Source organism: Polyergus mexicanus, unplaced genomic scaffold (assembly GCF_030449975.1).
Source record: "Polyergus mexicanus isolate NDT 795.1 unplaced genomic scaffold, iyPolMexi1.0 SCAF_20, whole genome shotgun sequence".
Taxonomy (NCBI): domain Eukaryota; kingdom Metazoa; phylum Arthropoda; class Insecta; order Hymenoptera; family Formicidae; genus Polyergus; species Polyergus mexicanus.
Genome location: NW_027223340.1, coordinates 3798079 through 3821039, shown reverse-complemented (window position 1 = coordinate 3821039; position 22961 = coordinate 3798079). Strand labels below are relative to the sequence as shown.

At 42.8% G+C, this 22961-nt stretch overlaps 2 protein-coding genes across 2 annotated transcripts; both read left to right on the top strand.

Annotated features, from left to right (window-relative positions):
• Window positions 1-11371: 11371 nt before the first annotated feature.
• On the top strand, window positions 11372-12958 carry LOC138941805 (stromelysin-2-like). The gene is made up of 2 exons (XM_070311684.1): window positions 11372-12421; window positions 12779-12958. Exons 1-2 carry the CDS (start codon window positions 11372-11374, stop codon window positions 12956-12958), a joined length of 1230 nt encoding a protein of 409 aa, XP_070167785.1.
• Window positions 12959-13025: 67 nt separating this feature from the next.
• Window positions 13026-13986, top strand: LOC138941854 (uncharacterized). The gene is made up of 2 exons (XM_070311761.1): window positions 13026-13254; window positions 13331-13986. Exons 1-2 carry the CDS (start codon window positions 13244-13246, stop codon window positions 13932-13934), a joined length of 615 nt encoding a protein of 204 aa, XP_070167862.1. The 5' UTR covers window positions 13026-13243; the 3' UTR covers window positions 13935-13986.
• The last annotated feature ends 8975 nt before the right edge of the window (window positions 13987-22961 follow it).

Genomic DNA, 22961 nt, shown 5'->3' with positions numbered 1-22961 from the left:
CCCCCTTTGGAAAAAGAAAATTAACTATACGTGAATTTTCGTCTACATATTTTTTCGGTATACATTTTTCGCATTTTACAATTGTTTCTTATATTTACTTTATTTTAATATAACATCGCAGTGTTAGTTATCGCGGTGTCGGTTTCTATCTCAGCTGTTCTATTCGATCCGCTTGCGGTGCCGTAGATGTGCTCTTGAATTATTTTCGGTTTGCACATCGGATTTATGTTAGTTTCTGATAATTTTTTCGTCGTCTGCGTCCATTGTGCCGAAGAGTGTTTTGGCTATCGTTCCTAGACCGTCGATTAACCCTCGTTTTGTCTTCTTGGGTGCTTGGTACGCGATTTTCAGACGTTTCAGCAGTTTTTCTGCTTGTTCTCTGTCCTTTTCTGCTATCTGTAGCAGGTTGTGACAGGTTTCTTTCATTTTTATTTGCAATGGTTTATCGTAGCATAGAGCTCTCGTCTGTGCCATATAGTTTTTTAATTGTTCATGTCGATGGTCCTTTGCGGCGATGTCTAGTTTTATCACCATTTTCCATGTGGATTCGATTTGGCTTATCTTGCCCATTTTTTCGAAGTAGATACCCGGCTCATATTTAAATTCTTTTATTTCTCCTTGGGTATCGGGTTTGGTTTCCTTGCAGGTGCTCCATGTAATAAGACTCCTGTAATAGAAAACTCTGTATTATATTATAATATTTCTTAGAATCATGCGGTGCACTTCCTTTTTTCTCTGGATGCATATGCAGCTACTTTTGCTTTTGTCTAGCCCTCTCCATGCTATTTATTCATTCTTTTATTCAGTCCGTCTTTCGACGTCGTCTTGTCTTGAGCGTTTCCGTTTTATTTTCTATTTTTCGCGTTGCGTCGTTTTTGCACGTTATTTCTATCGGTTTCGTCAGGCGTAAAATATGTTCGGCTATCTACATCTATCGCTATTAGTGGTTGATTTACTTCCTCTTTATGCTTCTCCGGCAGGCGATAAGGCCGTACGTTGACCGGTGAGATATCTGCTTGTGTTGCAATCTTATGCGCGACGGTATCTGTGCATGTCAGTGGCTCTCCTTCGATATGCATCACGTCGCTAAAATCCTGGCAGATTTCCATTATTGTTTTCTTTTCTTCTTTATTTAAATGTTGTGTACGTAATAATCGTAATACCTTTTCACTACGCGGAATTACTTCCTCTTTATTTAGCGTTCGTATTACGTTAATTTCTTCTGTTTCACCTCGTTTGATTTCCTCTATATTTACTTGCGGCATTAGCATTTCGATTGTGTTATCCGTTGTATTTATAATGCTGGCTGCACATAGGTAATTCGTAGGTTCTACTAGGCAGTTACCTATGAATATTCCTGGTATCGTTTCTTCTGCCTTTATCACGCCTATCGTGTTCTTGTCAGTAGCGACCTGTATTATAGTTTCGCTACGTGGTTTCAGCGTCATTTTTAGATAGGGGTAGAGCTTTAAGATATGCTGTCCTACCTTTAATTGTTTTGTTTTATAATTGCAAGTGGCTTGATGCTTTCGTAGGAAATCAACTCCTAGTATTCCGTCATATTCTATCGGAAAATCATCCTTAACAACGTATATAGTGTGCTTAATTCGGCGCTCTCTCAGAGTTATTGTCGCCTTGAATTTTCCAAGTGTACATATCTTATGTCCCGTTACGCCGGTGAGCGTTATTTTTTCTTCTTCTATTAACGTTTCGCCTTTTAAATGTTTCACTTTCATTAATGATATTGCGGCTCCTGTATCGAATAGTAAATTTATTTTTTCGCGTTTCGCTTCTCGCATTGGTAATGTGACGAGGTCCAATCCTGTCTGTATATGCGGCGTATTTTTGAAGTGTGATACTTGATATTCCATTGCAGGTCGGTGCGATTTTCTTTCGTTCCTTTCCTCCTCATCACTATTTTGCGTGGAGTTAAATTTCTTTTTTCCTTGCTCGCTATTCTTGCGGTTTTTATTTTCCGGTCGCGAATTATATTGTTTGATTCGGCTCGATTGATCTCTATTGGGTCGTCCGTGTAATAACCAACATTCTTCGCGATCATGTCCGGATTTCTTGCAATAGTGGCAATATTTATTGACCGTGTTTACGCGGGGTTGTCTATCGGGTTTCGGCAATGAGAATCGATTTGTATATCGGCTAGTTCGACAATCTCGGCCGTAATGCCCAATTTTTCCGCATTTTTGACATTGCACGTTTATTTTATTTTCTTGTTTATAGGTCGGTGTGAAATTTATTTTGCTTCGCGTACCGGTCGCGGGTGGTCCTTTAACCTTTTCTTCCGCGCTGGCCGCTGCTATTGCTTCTTGCAACGTAGCATATCCTCGCGATCGAACAATTGTTTTAATTTCGTCCTGCAATCCTATCTGGAAATTCTCTAAGGCTTGTTGTTGTATTATTTCCATTATTGCGCGTTTATTATCTACTGTATGATGTCGTCCTTCCATCATTGATTCGTATAGCTCCATGGCTAATTTGTCTGCTCTAAGTCCGTAAGTTCGTGCGCTTTCTCCGTTTTTCTGTTTTAGCGTATTGAATTTAATTTGTAGATGTGTCGTACTCTTTTTACTCGCATAGCAGACCTCTAATTCATTTTTTAATTGTGCGAAGTCTCGAATTTTTCGCGTTTGGAAATCTAGCATCGCTCTGCCTTTTAATTTCGTGCATAATACTGCTCCTAATAGCGTTACTTCATCTAACGGGTCGATGTGTTCTACTGCATATGTGGTCGCGCTCAAAAATTCTTGTAGTTTATTAGGTGATCCGTCGAATTCCGGAATCATTCCACGAGCCTCTTTTAATTGTAAAAATCCGCGTCCCTTTGATGTCGTACATCCTCGGGTGTGAACTTGTATACGGTCTCGGTTCTTTCTCTCGGCGGAGTTCTATGCCCGTTGTTTTGTCGGGGTTGCGGTCCTCTAATTTTCAAATCGTATATCTCGGCATGCATACTTCTAATTTCTCGTCTAATTTCCTCTCTCATTTCCCGCAATATTTCCCTAAAGTCGTCGGCTGCTTCGTCCGTTTTTTTCTGCGGTTTGTGCTGAGCTTGCGCGTTTGATTGTGTCGCGTTTCTGATTGCTTCTTCTTGTAATCGCCTAATTCCCTCATCGATATCTTCTGATGTGATGGGTTGCGATGCGGAAGCGTTTGAGTTATACATGTCTCGAATGCGATAGATTTCGTCGGGGTCAAAGATACTTGAATCGTATGACGTTAGTGAGAATTCGCGGCGGTGTGTTAGTCTACTAGACGCGCTTATTGATGATTCGACCTCAACATCTAGTTCTATATTGTTCGCTATTAAACTGTTATCTAATTCGCCAAATGGAAATTCGCGTTCGATTACAACGTTTGCTTCGAGTTCTGGTTCGGACAAATTCTCGCTTGAATTTAATGCGCTTAGATTTCTTCGTACGTTATCGCGTATATCCCGGAGTGCTTCTACTGCTACTCTTATAGGGCTTACTGCGCTATTTTTAATGGCTCTATTCGCTGGTTCGCTAAATAACCACGATTTATTCGCTACGCTTTTCTGTGGTGCGTTTCGGTTTTCCGACATTCACGCGTTTACAAATTTTGATTTCTCGACTTACAATAATACGATGAGCAGCATTCTCTCGTTCGATGTCGGCCGTCGGGCGTTGATTGTCGCGTGCCGTTGAGATAGGTCGGTGCGCCTTCTCAGGTTGCGCTTCTCGTTGTCGCCTCGATATACCGGGTGTCTCGAAGTTCCTGCTAGACTTCCTTTTCCCTCGGTTGTAGGTGTCGACTGACTGACGGAGTTATCCTTGCTGTCTCTCGTTCTGTCGATTCCACGGAATTTTCTGCTTCGTGGTTATGGACCTTTACCGGTGTTGATCTTGTTAGAGCTGGCGTATCCCACCGCTGCCACCAATTAATGTTGTGCCTCTAGCCGCTAAGGAAGAGGTCTTTTGGGATTTGTACGCCCAAAGGATTAGGATCCACGCTCGAAATAAGACACTCCCGGACGTTAGGTATAATTTAGTATATTTTGCAAGATTTAATACACTTTCACTTATTCGCGATTATAATAGTCGGGCGCGATACGTACGGTACTTTGATAATATTGAGCGAGCGAGTAGTCTGCGAGTCGACTCTCTTTTTCTTCCGCTCGCGAGGTGCATCTCGCGCTTATTATATCTCTTAATTAAATAGGTCGTTGATTGGGGAGGAGTGTGGTGTCCCTGACCGGAGCATGTCTCGTGCTCCGCTTGTCAGTCTGTCTCGTCAGCTGCTTACTCAGCTTCCGAGAACTTGACCGTGACTTCCTTTTCTTTAGTCACGTATCTTACTTTTATTTTATTAATATCCTTTTATTACTTTGCTCTTTCTTAATTATCTTTCCTTGATCTCTTTTCTAATTTTAATGCTTTGCTTTTCTCTCTCAGCTCTTTCTTACACTTTTCTGTTTAACTTTATTGTTTTATTCTTTAATATATTAAGAAATTGGTCGGGTTACGACAGTATTTTGTTTGTCGCACGCTACATCGTCGAACACGAATATCGAATTCGGGAGAGCTTCGCTGGGTGAAATAATGTCAAAATTATTAGAAAATGTGAAATAACCTATATCTTCCATCGGTGTTAATAAATTTTCTAAATATTGATATTTAGGCTGCTGTAATGACTTTGAGTAAACATAAACGTTCTCGAAGCGTACGCCATGCGGACTCTCCAATAAACTTATTAATGCGTTTGTTTTGCCGCAACTAGAAGGCCCGCAAATGACGCAGCGAATAGCGCTCGGTAATAGACGACCGTGTCTACGCGTTTTTTTCGACGGTCGCGTTTTATTGTCGAGGTTCGTCACCTTTATCGCGATCGGTTGCCGCACGAAACGCATTCCTTTTGCTGCGCGCGTGCGCGGTACACTCGCGTGAGGCAGGGCGAAACCTTTTTATTTATATACGAATAGATCGCCATCAATCGCGAAGTAGCAAATTGCGCGCGGTGAATCGAGATGTTTATCTTACTAATAGATGGCGACGATATTCTCGATTTCACTACCGATCAATTGCGGTATATTCCGAAAATAATTTTACTAAAGCATTTCGGTCGCTACGTAGAACGATTGTGGGAGAAACTGCCTGAATATATAAAAGTGGATCCGGAGGTGCGGCGCTACCGTCGATGTCTAGAGCATTATAATCGCCCTTGGCAACGAACACACATTGATGGTCCGGCGCCGCTTGTTAAAGATTGCGGCGAATGCAATTCGCGAAACAGCAGTACGGTGTGAATCATGGCGCTGGCTTGTTGAATAGAGCGATAAACGCACTCCTTTTCGAAATACATATACCTGGATATCAATTTTGCGGGCCGGGTACTCGTCTTGCGAAACGACTCGCGCGAGGCGATCGAGGTGTCAATCCTCTGGACGCGGCCTGCCGCGAGCACGATATCGCATACTCGCGAAGCGGCGAGCTCGCTGATCGACACGTCGCTGACCACGCGCTCGCCAAAAGAGCGCGCGAACGTGTCGCGGCTAAAGATTCGACTCTCGGCGAGAGAGCCGCCGCGGCGGCTGTATGGATGGCTATGAAATCGAAGACAAAACTTGGAATGGGTACAACGAAAATCAAGAGAAAAAAGAACAAAAGAAAAATAATCGCTACGAGAAAAAGAACGCTTCCGATAGCGAAACGCGGCGGCTTTTTACCCCTGCTACCGTTATTGGGAGCTCTCGGTTCTTTGGCCGGGGGAGCGGCGGGAATCGCGAAAGCGGTGAACGATCGCAAAGCAGCGCGACGACAACTGGAAGAGTTGCAGCGCCATGATCGCGCGATGGAAGGTCGCGGTTTATATCTCGCGCCGTACAAACGTGGAAGTGGCGTATCCTCAACGAGAAGAAGAGCTAAAAAAAAATTTCGCGTAAACAGACGCTAGAGATCCTCCCATCCGTCGGAGCAACGACAAACGAACAATTAAATCGCGCGGCGATACTCTCGCGCGTACCTCACTTTAGAGGTGTGTTTATGCGCAACGCGCTTCCGTCGCAAGCGCGCCGCGATGAAAGCGGCATTGTGAATTTAGATGACGCATCCGGACCGGGTACTCATTGGGTAGCGTACGCGAAAAAAGGGGACGACGCAATTTACTACGACGGTTTCGGTGATCTTCGTCCTCCGCGCGAACTCGCGCGTTATCCCGGGCGCGACGCGAACATTCGATACAATCGTCGCTCCGAGCAGACGCGCGATCAGAATATTTGCGGACAATTGAGTCTTCGATTTCTCCGAGAAGTTGATTGGAGGAATCGTCGAATAATATCAACCGTTATTCGTCAATCGAACGCAGTTCGATCGTTCTCGCCGATCATGTCGCTGACTCTCACTCTTTCCGGACGAAGCAGTATTCTCGCGGCGAGTTATTTTCAGCCTCTCGATTTAAACGACGACGATTACGAATTAGGTTTAACCAATTTTGAAACTTATAATACGATACCGAATATAAATTCTACGAATAATAAATTTTACTTCGATAATAATGACGAGATTATCACAATTCCAATAGGATCTTACGAATTAAGCGCTATAAACGCGTATCTAAGAGCGGCGATTCGTCATAAACGACGAACGAGAGAGGAGGAACGAGAACGCGAAAATGAAAAACCGGAAACGAACGATGACGATTACATATACGATGTTGATGACGATTATTTCGAAGACAATGAGAATGGCGATAAAAGTGAAAATTCTATAACGCTTCGCGGTAACGATAACACTATGAGAAGCGAAATTAAATGCGCATATCAAGTAAATTTCATAAAACCCGATAATATCGGTTCGCTCCTGGGTTTCTCGTCTCGTGTATTACAACCGAATAAATGGTATGCATCCGATAAACCAATAAATATTATGGCCATTAACCTTATTCGAATAGAGTGCAACGTTACAACAGGAGCGTATCATAACGACAAATCCGCGCATACTATACACGAATTCGCGCCTAACGTTCCACCCGGATATAAAGTGTCGGAAATTCCAACGCAGATCATTTACCTTCCGATCATCGCACGGACCATTACCGATATAAACGTGCGTGTTGTGGACCAAAACGGAAAATTGATCGATTTTCGCGGCGAAGAAATTACGATTCGTCTACACGTACGACGAAAACGATAGAGAAGCGCGCGATGCTCGTAGTGAACGGATCGAACACGAGAAACGCGTCTATTATCACTGTCGCGTCACCTCTAAACGCAGAAAAGAGAAGAAAAAAGGGAGGAAGACTAACCGCCGCCAACGAGACTTTTCTGCGCTCTTTGGGTTTTGTCGTACCGAGAACCGTTTCTTCGTAAAAAGCGGAATGTGCGACATTCTAAGTATCAGTGGGGAGCCAATCTTCGACGATCGCATCGTCAAGATCGAAACTCACACGTACAACCCTTACGCCAATACTACGTTCGGAAATAGCGATGAGATACGAATTCCTATACAACAGCAAGATTTGTATACGTTACCTTGCGACAGTTTTATCTACATTGAGGGCAGACTCGAGTCGAAGGAAGCATCGAGCGCGCAAGAGGAAATCGCATCGGTAACGAGATTAGTAAACAATTGCGCGGCGTTTATGTTCGAGGAAATTCGCTACGAGCTCGATGGCGTAGAGATCGATCGAAACAGAAACGTTGGAATAACGAGTACGATTAAAAATTACGCGTCGCTGACAGTCGAAAGAAGTAAAATATTAAAAAACGCTGGATGGGACTTATTAGCAACAACTCATTCGTCAATCGGTGATTTTAATTTTTGCGTACCTCTTAACGTGCTATTAGGTTTTTGCGAAGATTACAAGCGCGTTGTGATCAACGCGCGACACGAGCTTATTTTAATACGAGCGCGCAACGATAACAATTGCGTTATATCGCGCGAAACACAAGAACCTAAAATCGTTTTGTTAAAAATACAATGGCGAATGCCTCATATAGTATTGAATGATGTTAATAAATTAAGATTATTGCGCACGTTAGATAGTGGACGATATTTGAGCGTCGCTTTTCGCTCATGGGATCTTTACGAGTTTCCGCTTCTACAGAGCACGACCAAACACTCGTGGGCCGTCAAAGCGGCAACACAACTCGAGAAACAGTACTCTGCGTTGATACCACTGCTTATACCACTGCTTAACGTTCTGTCTGAGGAGCCTTCTTTATTCGACGATTGTAAACTAACTAATGTCAAACTGTATCTTAATTCCGATTTTTATCCTTACGATGACATGAATTTAGATTTCGATAAACATAAAATCGCCGTATTATACGATATGTATTCGAAATTTCGAAAAACGTACTACGGATGCGAAAACGACGAAACACTCTTAAATCTAGATAAATTTTTAATTCACGGCCCACTCGTAGTCATCGACTGTTCTCGACAGAACGAGTCAATTAAAAGCGCCACTGTGGACGTTCGCATAGAGTTCGACTGCAAGGAAAACATCCCCTCTAATACCACAGCTTACTGTCTTATTATTCACGATCGAGTGGTAGAATACAATCCGCTCACTAACGTCGTGCGCAGAATCGTGTAAGCGCAACGATACTCGAAAAAATATGGAGACAGAATAAAACGCTTAGAAAAATCTAGAAAGAAACACTTCGAGTATCGCTAACAACGACGATGGACACACCGATTTTTGTCGATCTTCAAGGTTTCGTAGTTAACGAAAAATTCGTCGTGAAAGAAGTAGCCGTGTTAAGAAATGGTGTAGAATTGACGCATCACATCTTTCGCTCGCCGATGTCGTGGGATTTGCTCACGAGAGCGGAAAAATCGCGAGCGTGTTGGTTGATATCGAATCATCATCAGCTAAAGTGGAACGATGGACACACAAATTATGGGTCGATGAAAAAACTCGTTCGAGATGCCATATGTCGAGGATCTAACCCTGATTCGACGGTGCAGATCTATGTCAAAGGTCACGAGAAGAAGAAGTGGTTAATCGAGATCTTAGGAAACGTCGCCGACGATCGCGATATAGCCGTTTCTGTCGAGACTATCGACGCCGATTACGAAGACATCGAACGTCTGGAGACTCTGAACGCTTCGCGGGCCTTTCATTGCGGATACCACGCGAAAAATTGCGCGTTAGAAAACGCGTGTAAATTGCACGATTGGTGGTTTGAGCGACGCGATCGTTTGCGCAATATGAGGGATTGATTTTATATAAATTTAAGTTATATAAATTTAAGTTATATAAATTTAAATTATATAAATTTAAGTTATATAAATTTAAGTTATATAAATTTAAGTTATATAAATTTAAGTTATATAAATTTAAGTTATAATGTATCAAATTAATTATATATTTTAAATTTTAAATATAATTATAATGTATTAAGTCAATTATATAATCTATAAGTTTAATCATAAATATGTTATATATTGTTGCAAAATATACGTTACACGAAAAAACCGCGTTTTTTCTTTATCGCGGTCGCATCCTTTATCGCGGTCGCGTAACAAACTTAATTATAAATTTATAACTGTCCATAGATATTATTTTATCGCGATCGCATTTTTAAATCTATTTAAATATACTATTTAAATATACTATTTAAATATACTATTTAAATATACTATTTAAATATACTATTTAAATATACTTAATACGGACACAGATGGTTATTACGAGAAGCGCGAGAACGAGAGGATACGGAAGAAGAAAAGAAAAGCGTAAAGAATCAACGTTTCGCTTAATGTATAACATTTATTCATAAAAATTATATCTTACAAATGCGCTTTATTAACGCGTAAAATTACTCCGTGTCGAACGGTTGCGATTCGGGCACATAGTTCGCTAATTGTACATTCGCCCGCGATTTACCCTCGTTGACCGTCGCCGGTTCGGCCTCGTCCTCCATTGATCGTAATTCGAGTTCGCCGATCGGTCGCGATTCGGACTCCTCATCGATCTGTGATGCGACGACTCGCCTAACTTCGGGAACGGCGAAGGGCTCCTCATCGATCTGTGATGCGACGACTCGCCTAACTTCGGGAACGGCGAAATCGCGCTCGCCGCGTCGACGAGCGTCGCGCAATGCGCTATGAACGCTTTGCGCTTGTGCGAGCATAGTTCTCGTTCTATTTATTAAATCATAGAGCGATTCTCGCGCTGTTTTTACACAGCTCTCTATTTCTTGTCTAAAATACAAAAGTAAAAATTAATAAAAGTAAAAATTAATAAAATTTATTATAATTTATTATAATTTATTATAATTTATTATAATTTATTATAATTTATTATAATTTATTATAATTTATTATAATTTATTATAATTTCAATTAGATACTTACATTAAACGTGCGATATCTACGTCTTCGTTTAACTGAAAAGCGAGTCTAAACGAATCCGGACTATTATCGATAACACCTTGCGCTTCTACACGCAAATCCGTAGCGAGGTCTCCCAGAACATAGGATTTTATCGCGATTAAGTCCCCGTTTACATTAATATAATCGGCCGCGTTAATGATCTGTTCGATTCGTTCCATATCGAACAGTTCACGACCGATTTTAATTCTCGTCACTTCACGTTCCGTCGTTTCGCGCTTCGTTATCTCGCGAGCGAGAATACTTTAACGCTTCTCGAAACGATCTCGCGTTTTATAAAGATCGACGCGCGGGATGTTGCGGTACAATTTATCGATCGCGCCGCATCTTCCTTCCGCGACCGTTTCGTTGCCGGAAAGGAGATATCTCTACTCGCTCATCGAGTGTCCTTTTTAGAGGACAAATGAATAATAAAAATAGGAATAACAAAAAACATCCGTTAGATAATGCGCATTCCGAATACCTTGCGAACAATGAGATCATCATCGCCGGAAAAAAGTATCTAGGGATATCTAAAGGTATCTCTAATTTATTGTTACCGGAAGGAGATATCTCTAATTTATCATTACCGGAAGGAGATATCTCTAATCGCTCATCGAGTGTCCTTTTTAGAAGACAAACGAATAATAAAAATAACAGAAAACATCCGTTAGATAACGCGCATCGTTGAAAGAGATATCTTTAATCGCTCATCGAATGTCGAAAACATCCGTTAGATAACGCGCATCGTTGGAAGGGATATCTTTAATCGCTCATCGAATGTCTTTCTTAGAGGACAAACGAATAATAAAATAGAAAAAACAAAAGAGGAACTCGAGCGCGTCCGCTAGATAACGCGCATTCCAAACGTTCGACGTCGAAAGAAACGCGTTTCCCTCTCCCTCTCCCCACCCACCCACATTATTCGTCACCGATAAAAATAGGCGTCTCGCGGAACGCGCGAATCAATCGCGCTCGGCGTCTCTCAACAGTTTACCGCGTTTTTCCCGTTTCGCGCGATGACTAACACGAGGACGGTTCTCACTCTAGCGACGATGCTCGTCCCTACGACGGTCGCCGCGCCCTTCGACTCGGAAAGAATCGAGGCGCTTCGTTTTCTGCGCGTATACGGTTTTCTAAAAGACAATGGAGAATCACTGTCGTCCGATAACGCGACATCTCTGCGTCGCGCACTATCGCTGTTTCAAGAATATTATCAATTATCGGGAAACGGCGCGTTAAACGCCGTTACGCTTCACCTTATGCGTAAACCGAGATGCGGTCTCGCAGATATTCCCGATCGCGCGTATAGCCCGATCGCGCGAAAATGGCCGAAGACGCGTCTCGCATGGAATTTTCAGATGGCTAGCGAAGAAATCTCGCGAACGGCCGAAACTGCATTCGCGTTATGGGCGGCGAACTCATCGCTAACTTTCGCACGCGACCCGTTACACCCCGATATATTAATATCGTATCGAACGGGCGCGCACACTTACGCGAATCGTCGAAACGTCGGTATTTGCCCGGCAGCCTTCGACGGTCCGGGAGGAGCCCTAGCTCACGCGTTTTTTCCCTCTGGAACAACCGACTTCACATCGGAGATACACGTCGACGATTCCGAACCATGGCACGTGTATCTAAACAAAAATCCTCCCGACACGCATCATCTGCTACAAACGCTAACGCACGAGATCGGCCACGCATTGGGTCTACAGCATAGTAAGCGCAATGACTCTATAATGTTCCCGTATATACCCGATGTCGAGAATCAATTTCCAGTTAAGCTGAGCATAGAAGACATTCTCGCTATACAGAATCTGTACGGATCTCACGACGACGGAAACTATCCAACGGCGACTCCCGCGACCACCGCGGCGCCCGCGACGACGAGCGTCGCGCCGACCGACCCAGCGCGCGCGGATCTCTGCGCATTACGACGCGTGGACGCCGCGCTAATAATGAATCATCGATTATATATAGCTAATCGCCGCAACATATGGTCGGTCGACATGACCGAAAAGCGTTACGGTAGACCCATGACGCTCACGGATTACGCGACGTTTCTACCGGCGAATTTCACGCGTCTATCCGCCGCGTATCGAAGACCCTCGGGCGATCTCGCGCTATTCGCGAACGATTCGATCTACCTCGCGGAATATCCCAGTCTTAAACTAAAATCGGGCTGGCCGAGATATCTCCACGATATCGGACTTCCCCGAAACGTTAAAATCAACGCGGCGATAAATACGCACACGGGACGAACCTACGCTATATACGACGATGATAAAGTCGCGGAAATCGACGAGTGTCACATGATAGTCATTAGACACGCTCCATTAAAAGATATATTTCCCGGAATTCCGTCCGCGATAACGTCGGCCTTCCGATACATCGATGGCAATCTATATTTCTTCGCCAAACGTCAGTTCTACGCCTTCAACGAATTTACAAATACCGTAACTTCGGCGGGTCCTTTCGATCTACACGCGCTCGGCATCGAATGTCCTACGGATGGACTGCTAAGGCAATTGCGCGATCTACTTAGTCGCGTCTATCGTCTCAGCGACACGATCGAGAAAGAGAGAATCGACGATGAGAACGACTAGAGCGACCCTACCGTTATTTTTTAAAAATGGAATATATAAGAGAAAACGCGCGAAAGGGGAAGAAGCGATCTCTACGCGAGTATATAAAGACCGTCCATCCATTAAGCGCTTCATTATTGACGGAGAACACCGAAGCTAACGCGCGAAAAAGAACAAACGAGAAAAAACGAGCGACAATGTACGCGACAATGGGGGGGCAACCGCAGCAGCAACTCATTCGAAGATCGATCGAGACTAACCGAACGAGACCGCGAAGATAGCGCGGAATACGCTAAAAAAGCTAAAATGGACAATGGGTAAGACTATCGAACATTTATTCGAACTAATAATTCGCTAACACCGTTTCTCTCATCGCTCATATCTATTTTTTAGACGAAATCGCGATCGAACGCCAAGACACGACGCGGACGTCTCGATCGCGCGACCGCTCAGAATCTTAGGAAGACGCTATCCATTGACCAAAACCGCATATAAACATCTGGAAATTAGCGTTAACGTCAGCCGACCCTCTTTCGTAGAAATCGTCCTCGGAGATTGTCACGGCAAAGAGATCTCGCTAACGCCGGATACGTGGAAGGAACTGCTCGATCTACGACCCACGCTCCTGTCGCACTTTCGCTCCGACGAGCGCGACGAGGCGCGCCCGACGCCAATACACATCGGACAATTGACGCTACGATTCGGCAAACTCAACAATCTCCGAATACTTCGTCTCGAAACGCCTAAAATTCGCCTAGCCGTATCGAAGAACACCGTCGTAAATATATTAAATCTGGAACTTTGCGTCAACCGCATCGTTGCATCTTTAAGCGGTTTAACCGCGCGCGTGGACAACAAGCTAATTCGTTTCCTCGACATCGCGGCAGGCGCTCGCGATAAGGCGCTTATTCCCGCGATGATACGCGAGAGCGATAACTTCGACCGCAACGATATAATCGATTGCGAACTGCAGGCTCTGCTCTTCGGAGAATCGTGATACGCTCACTCGCGTACTCGTATCGTCGTATTATTAATATATTAAAAAATTTGTAAAAGAAAACAATAAAAACACCTCTCCTCTTTCGCTAGAACGACGATATCTCTTTATTTCACGACCTTTCGAAGATTCGCCATCTCGCTAAAGCGACGAGCGCGCTCGCGCTAACGCGCGCCTCGAGAGGGGGAGAGCGACGAGGGACGCCCCTCCGTCCGCTCGACCGCCCACCGACGATCCCCCGCCCCCTCGACGCCGGGCGCCCGCCGCCCGCTCGCGGATCGCGCGCTAGAAGCGCCCCCTAAAGAATCGCGACGGCGGATCGCGCGCTAGAAGCGGCGCGCCCCCCTAAAGAATCGCGACGGCGGATCGCGCGCTAGAAGCGCGAGTCGCGTCAAGGTCGCGAATCGGGAGGAACCGCCACCCCCGAACGCCATCTCTCGAGCGCTCTCGGCGACTCGTACCCACCGCTTCCCCCTGACCGCGCTACCCCTCTCACCCTACTTACCCCTTCATGCACCCGCCCAGCCCGCTCTCCATCCCTCGGGCGCCCACAAACTGCTCCGAAACTATCTCTCTCTCTTACTCCCCAACGATACCCTCTCTCTCACACTCACACAAAACTGAGCCAGAACCGGCCTTACTATCCTACTCATGGTTTTATTTATCGTACGCGGAATACGCGGCGGTTTGAGTCAATGTTCCAACAGATACGCACATGCTAATAACAAGTATATGCAGTCGTACGACCCATCGAAACCTTCAACGTATCTCACATACTTTGATGTAAATAATTTGTACGGATGGGCAATGTGTCAACCTTTGCCCTATGCAGATTTTCGATGGGTCGACGACGTATCCGATTTTGATACATCATCGATCGCGCTCGATTCGCCTATAGGCTACATCCTTGAAGTCGATTTCGAGTATCCGCAACGTGTTCACGATGCGCACACTGACCTACCGTTTTGCCCGACACGCGACAAACCACCTGGTAAGCGGCAGGATAAGCTGCTCGCAACCTTATACGATAAGAAGCGTTACGTAATACATTACCGCAACCTGCAGCAATGCACGCGACACGGACTTTGCGTTACAAAAATACATAGAATATTACAGTTTTCGCAATCTCCATGGCTTCGCAGTTATATTGAACTCAATACACAATTCCGAACACTCGCGAAAAATGATTTTGAAAAAAATTTATATAAATTAATGAATAATGCGGTATTTGGCAAAACGATGGAAAATGTGCGCAATCACGTTAATATTAAGCTCGTGACACATTGGGATGGAAGATATGGCGCAGAGGCGATGATCGCAAAACCAAATTTTCATAGTAGAAGCGCGTTTTCGGAGAATCTGATCGCCGTTGAATTGCGCAATCTCGAGGTGAAATTTACAATAATAAACCAATCTACGTGGGTATGTGTATACTCGACATATCCAAAACATGTTTGTACGAGTTTCACCACGATTATGATACCTATGTATCGAGAGAAATGTAAAGTCATGTACACCGACACCGACAGTCTCATATATCACATCGAGTGTGAAGATGTATATGAGAATATAAAGCGCAACGTCGACAGATTCGATACCAGCGATTATGCGGTGGACAATGTGTACGGTATACCGCTCGCGAATAAAAAGATACCGGGTTTAATGAAGGATGAAAATAATGGCGCCATCATGACCGAATTCGTCGGGCTTAGGGCAAAAATGTACGCGTTGCGAGTAGATGGTAAGAAAGACACAAAAAAGGTAAAAGGCGTCAAAAATAACGTCGTCGCGAGAACGATAACGTTCAACGATTACACGCGGTGTTTGAACGAAGAGATTGAAATGACGCGTCAGCAGTCTTGTATAAAATCTAAATTACACGAAGTATACACTATTCGCGAAACAAAAATTGCTCTAAGTCCGTACGATGACAAGCGGTATATCGTACCCGAAACTACCGACACGCTACCGTGAAGACATTACAAAATACCGTTGTAATTAAAAATCATGTATATTTATTGTAAATAAAAAATTACGTATATTTATTGTAAATTAAAATTATATGTATATTTATTGTAAATTATATGTATATTTTATAAAGTGTACAATTTTGTTTATATATTTGTAAAATATCTTTAATATTATGTATTATTGTTAACATATTTATAATATATTATTTTTATGTATCCAAGAATTGTGCGTTGCATTAATTCCCAGCCATTTCACATAAACCTCGTTGCTCTTTTTGCGTATTACCTTTTCCACGGATGATTTTCCACGGGATCTCCGCGCGAATCTTTGAGTACATAGGTCACGGGATTAGTTTTCTGCACTTTAACGATCGTAAACACTTCGGTCGACCAATTTGGCGTGTAACCTTTGTCAAAGATGGTCTTGAATTTACTCACGCGTACCGGATTGCTTACTTTGAATCTTGCCGGTGCCGCAATCTTTACGTTTCTGTATACCGTATTTAAAAGTTTATCGGCGATCGCGGGGGTAACATCGATAGGTCTCATGCCGATAGTGCGATGTTTTCGCGCATTGTACTCTCTAACGAGCCGGGACAACGCGTCGATCCACTTGTAATTTCCATTAAACGTAAACATTTTCCACATATTGCTCTTTAACATTCGGTTGAATCGTTCCACGACCGAGGCTTTCATGATAGAGTACGTCGAATAATGATTAATGCTGTGTTTCTTCACGAGTTTCTGTACATTTTCGTTGTAAAATTCTTTTCCTCTGTCGGTTTGAAAATTTTTCGGACATCTTCCATCGTCTCGAATTATCTTTGCGATAGCATCAGCCGTCTCGTTTCCACTCTTACTCTTGAGCGGTACAGCCCACGCATATTTGCTCAACACATCGATAACAGTGAGTATGTAGTTCTAGCCTTTGTTGAATCGTGCATATGGACACATCTCGACCACTTCCGCCTGCCACAGATCGTCATATCCGCGTACTATGACACGTCTACGTGGGAAATATTTTCTCGCTGGAGCATGCAATTCTTCCACGAGCAGCTGTTTTTCAGAGGTCTTTTGCAACATATTTGATCGAGGCATAATTTGCAATAATGAGATAATTCTTCCACATATATTCTTTATATATCTTTCTTCTCCTGCGCTGAATTAGATGTAGTCTGCGCGTGAGTTGCATACCGAAGCATTTTCTGCATCTCATCCATCATTATTTCCAGCGTTTGCACATTTGTCTCGATCGTGATTACTTTTTTATCAAGTTCTTCCTGTCTGTCTTCCAAAAGCTTGAAACGTATTTCCACGTACTGTTTGTTTGCTGCATCAGTATCATCTTCCGGTTGCGCTACGCGTCGTATCTTGCGCGACCTTGCGTCAAAGCCTGAGGCTGTCTGACACAGAGCATTATCACGCACATAATTTCTTAGTAATCTATTCCATTGATAGTATGAGTTGTTTGGTGTTCCCAACGATAATCCAAATTTATTAATCGACATTTCGATACAAACAATAATGACTGACTCGTTTCGCCGACGCATAGATTAATTTATAATAAGGCCAGCTTCGTAAAGTCCCTCGATAATTGATAATATTTCATTGTCGTGGGCATTGTTGCCGGCTTGACGCGAAGCTTCCAGCAATCGCAAGCGATCAATCAACTCGTTGGGATCATTCCAATGCACGTAATCGATCTTATTATCGCTTAACGTCATAGCGCGCGGTATGTTTATACCTCTTCCAGCTTTTTTAATAGAGATTAATGGTGCTATTATATTTTTATACTTGTATCCCTTGTTACTTAACACTGGATTACGCATATCATTGCCACATCTATGCGCATTTGTCGCCAGTAATATATTTTTGTATTTAATTGTATTATCGTCATTGTATACGTCATCGTCGGGTATTCTCTTGAAAATCAACTCATAGAGACCTGGTGTTCCCACGTATCTTATTCCACCGATAATTATATTGTCATCTTTATCCACATCAAAAATTTGATCACCAATCATCATTCCTTCGTTGCAAAATTTAACACCGTAAACATAATCCATACTGTTATTTTTATCTTGACTCAAAATAGCTCCAACATATTTTTGCTCTAGTGGACCCGGATGTGTGCGCAATGTATTTTGACCCTCGGACGTTTGTAGCAGATGTTGAACCGATGTCACAAGCGTTTCAGGCGTGGTTTCGAAAACTTCTTCCACATACGGAGACGATCTTACGTGCAATATTTGACTCGATTGTACATCTTTTATCGGAGTAGAAGTAACCACATTCGATAATTGTTTGATTCGCTTACGTTTCGATTGATTTGGAGTAGAAGTTATTAGCGAATCGTTCAATGATATATTTGACCTTGTTCGCTTTGTTCCAGACTCTTTTTTCAGATGCTTGTCTTCGAGCATACTCGATGGTTCGATTTTCGCTCCATTAGATTCCACATTGATTGTATTTTCGACAAATTGTTTTAGAGGTTCGATAATTGGTTTAAAGTGCCTCTCCAATGCGACATCTTCCTCCATTTGACCGGTTTTTGAAGAACGATATTTTTTGCGGATTGATTCGCTCGTTTCTACAATCTCTCTCGCAATCTTCTCACGATCTTCTCACTGTCAATCGTCGTCGTCATGTTGCGTTCGGACGAAAATTTTTAGACGTTGCTCGATTGATGTATCGATAGCGACTAACCACTTTACGGTATTGCAAAATCGTTAAATCCTTTTCGATATCGTCCATTAGTCTGTAATCTGTCTTTATCAATCACTACAAATCCATACTTGTGTTGCCAACATTTCTGACAGAATGCGCGAATATCGTCGTAAGATATGTCAGTATTTACATGATCGTTGTATACATGTTTCAAGCTTGTACCATCTTGTTTAAGTAAAATCAGTAAATTTGCATTGTCCCGTATGCAATAACGCATGGGTATCTTGGCATACGTTTGACAAAGATAGAAACAGTCGACGCTCAAGTGTCAACCCATTGCAAAGTACTCTCTTATCGTGTCTTGCTTATCGCATGCTATGTCGTCAAAGATAAAGATGGAATTCGGAAGCGCCTCGCTCGGTGGAATAACGTCACTATTATTAGAGAATGTAAAATAACCAATTTCATCGATCGATAGCAAATTTTCCAAGTATTAATATTTCGGTTGTTGAAGTGATTTCGAATATACGTACACATTCTCGAAATGTACACCGTGTGGACTTTCTATCAAACTTATCAACACGTTAGTCTCACCGCAATTCGAAGGACCGCAAATGATACCGCGTATAGTAGTCGGCAGCATGTTTCCATACTTGCGTAATTCTTTCTTGGACATTACTCGTGTTTTATCGTCAAAATTTATCACTTTGATTATCGTCACTTATCGCGCAAACCGCATGTTTGCTCTCGCGAATCTCAGATTTTGGAAAATGAGTCATCGGGGCCCTATTTATAGAGGCGCACCGAATCGAAACCGCTCAGTCTCAAAAATGTTTCTTCTTCTATCGGTTGACAGCGATATTCTCGAGCTTATCACCGAGCAGTTACAGATTATCCCCAAGATTGTTTTACTGCGAGACTTTGATAGCTACGTGGAACAATTGTGGGACAAGCTTCCCGAACATATAAAATGTGACTCAGAGGTTCAACAGTATCGTCGATGCACGCGACATTATACTTTGTCGTGGCAGCAAACACATTTCGATGGTCCAACACCGTTAATAAAAAATTGTGACAAATGCCAGCAAAAATTATAAGAGGTAGCGGTTTGTTAAATCGTGCGATAAACGCACTTCTTATCGAATTACATATTCCAGGCTATCAGTTTTGCGGACCAGGAACTCATTTAGAAACACGATTGGCTAGAGGCGATCGGGGTATCAATCCATTGGATGCCGCGTGTCGCGAGCACGACATAGTTTATTCCCGAAGCAACGATCTCGGTCAACGACACGTTGCGGATAATATACTCGCCACGAAAGCGCGAACGCGTATTACCGCGAAAGATTCGACTCTTGGCAAAAGAGCAGCCGCTACAGCTGTTTGGGCGGCTATGAAAGCAAAAATAAAATTCAGTATGGGGCTGAAAACAAAAAAATCATCGATGAAGAAAAAGACTGCGAAAAAACGAATACTTCCTATAGCGGTGGTATCTTACCAATTTTACCATTATTGGGAGTTCTCGGTTCGTTGGTTGGTGGAACAGCAGGAATCGCAAAGGCGGTGAACGATAGCAAGGCGACGCAACGTCAGCTCGAAGAAATGCAACATCATAATCGCGCCATGGAAGGTCACGGACTTTATCTCGCTCCATACAAACGCGTGGACGAGGGTTCTCAGCAGCAACCAAGAAAAAAAAATTTCAAAATAATAATGCCTGCCGGTGTAACAACCAATGTACAATTGGAACAACTTGCAAGACATATGCGTATACAATTTTTTAGAGGTGTTTTTATGCGCAATAATTTACCGATAAACAGTGTACGGCGAAATGAGAGCGGTATCATCAATTTGGATGACGTCGATGGTTCCGGTACTCATTGGGTTGCGTATGCAAAGAGGGGAGATCGTGTAGTATATTTCGATAGTTTTGGAAATCTTCGACCGCCCAAGGAATTAGTGCGATATTTTGGACAGAATGTTGCAAATATAGAATACAATCACACGGCCTATCAAAATTATAATTAAAGTATTTGTGGACAATTGTGTCTTCGATTTCTTCAAACGGTCGATGATCGATATGAATTTAAAGCCTGACAATTCACCGTCGCAACTCAGTATTCGTTTGACAGTTTTCCAGCATGTCACTCACACTTACGTTGACTGGCAAGAGTAGCGCACTTGCTGTAAGCTACTTTCCGGCTATAGATTTAAACGATGGCGATTACGAGCTTGGTTTAACGAACTTTGAAACGTATTATACGATATCGAACATGAATTTTTGGAATAATAAATTTTATTTTGATAACGACGATAAGGAAATTACGATTCCCGAGGGATCATACGAATTACACGCTATAAACGAATATTTCCGACATGCAATTTTGCGACATCGACGCGTAGTTGATTCCATATGATGATATTGTTGATGGCGAAGAACACGATGAATATCCAATAATGCTTCGCGGTAATCATAATACGCTAAAAAGTGAAATCAAATGTGTCTATAGAATAAATTTTAATAAACCGGGCAACGTTGGATCGTTGTTGGGATTCTCGTCGAATCGTATATTACAGCCTCGGAAATGGCACGAATCGGATGTACCGATAAATATTATTAGCGTAAATATTATTCGTATAGAATGCAGCGTAATCACTGGCGCGTACAGCAATGACAAGCGCGTACACACGATACATGAATTTTCACCGAGCGTGCCGCCAAGATATAAGATATCGGAAACGCCAGCACAGATCATTTATCTACCGATCGTCGCACAGAGCATTACTTATTTAACGATACGCATTGTTGATCAAGAAGGACATTTGCTCGATTTTCGAGAAGAGGAAAATACCGTAAGATTGCATATACGGCGGCGGCAAAAATAAAGCGTTTGACAAATGAAATGCTTGTGTTTAACGGAAGCATGCAGCACGCGAGAGACAATGTCTTTGCGAGGGACAATATTTTTGCGAGAAGGCGAGTGACTGCGGTATCGGGTGACAATAATCAGATATCTGGTTACACTAAAAAGAAGCTCAGCGCGTTGAATCGCGAGTTTTTAAAATCATTGTGATTCGTCGTACGAAATACTTGAACAATATGATTGACATCTTGAATATCGGAGGTGATCCGATCTTTGACGATCGTATCGTCAAGATTGAGACTCATATGTACAATCCATACGCCAACACAACGCTTGGATATAGCGACGAGATACGGATACCGATACAACATCAAGATTTGTACACGTTACCATGTGAAAGTTTTCTATACGTCGAGGGAAAGTTGATGATGCGTAAAGTAGCTGAAGAGGGAAGAGTGGTATTGGGAAACAATTATGTCGCGTTTATGTTTGATGAACTTCGATATGAACTCGACGGTGTGGAGATTAACCGCAACAGAAACGTTGGAATAACTTCCACGATTAAAAACTATATCTCTCTAACAACCGAAAAACGTAAAATCTTGGGGAATGCTGCGTGGAATATGTCGCATAATGCTGTTGAATCTTACTTCAATTTTTGCGTGCCGCTAAACATACTATTGGATTTTTGCGAAGATTATAAGCGAATTGTGATCAACGCTCGTTACGAATTAATTTTGATACGTTCGCGCAACGACAACAATTGCATATTTGGAAATGCTTCGGCTGAAGCTGATATCGAATTATTCAAGATACAATGACGTATGCCACATATAATACCATATTGAGCGAGGTCATTAAACTATCTTTGCTGCGCGCGTTGGAAAGCGGGCGATATTTGAATATCAGTTTTCGCTCTTGGAATCTATACGAATTTCCTCTATTGCATAATACGACCAAGCATTCGTGGACCGTGAAAGCCGCCTCTCAGCTGGAGAAGCCGCGATACGTGATCTTTGCGCTGCAGACTGGCAGAAAAAATGCTGTGTCAAAAGATGTTACTACATTCGACGACTGCAAGTTGACCAACGTTAAACTCTATCTAAACTCGGAATTTTATCCCTACGATGATTTGAATTTAGATTTCGATAAAAATAGATTCGCCCTCTTGTTCGATATGTACTCTCGTTTTTGCAAATCTTATTACGGATGTGATAATGATGATGTGCTATTAAACATTTCAAAGTTTTTACATTGCAGTCTTCTCGCGGTTATCGATTGCTCGCGACAAAACGAGTCTGTCAAAAATTCCACCGTGGACGTGAGATTAGAGTTTGAGTGCAAGGAGGATATACCGACAAATACTATCGCCTATTGTTTCATCTTGCACGATCGCGTTGTCGAATATTGCCCATTGACCAACGTAGTTCCTAAAATTACCTAAATTAGCAAATATCTCTTCCAATGTCAAAATATATAAATATTGAGATTTTGACGATCGGCAACAGTCGTACATCGTTCTTGCA

Coding starts and splice junctions, on each gene's coding strand:
- LOC138941805 (XM_070311684.1), top strand. CDS start 11,372: ATGACTAACACGAGGACGGTTCTCACTCTAGCGACGATGCTCGTCCCT. Junction 12,422..12,778: donor ATTACGCGACGTTTCTACCG/GCGAATTTCACG, acceptor GCCAAACGTCAG/TTCTACGCCTTCAACGAATT.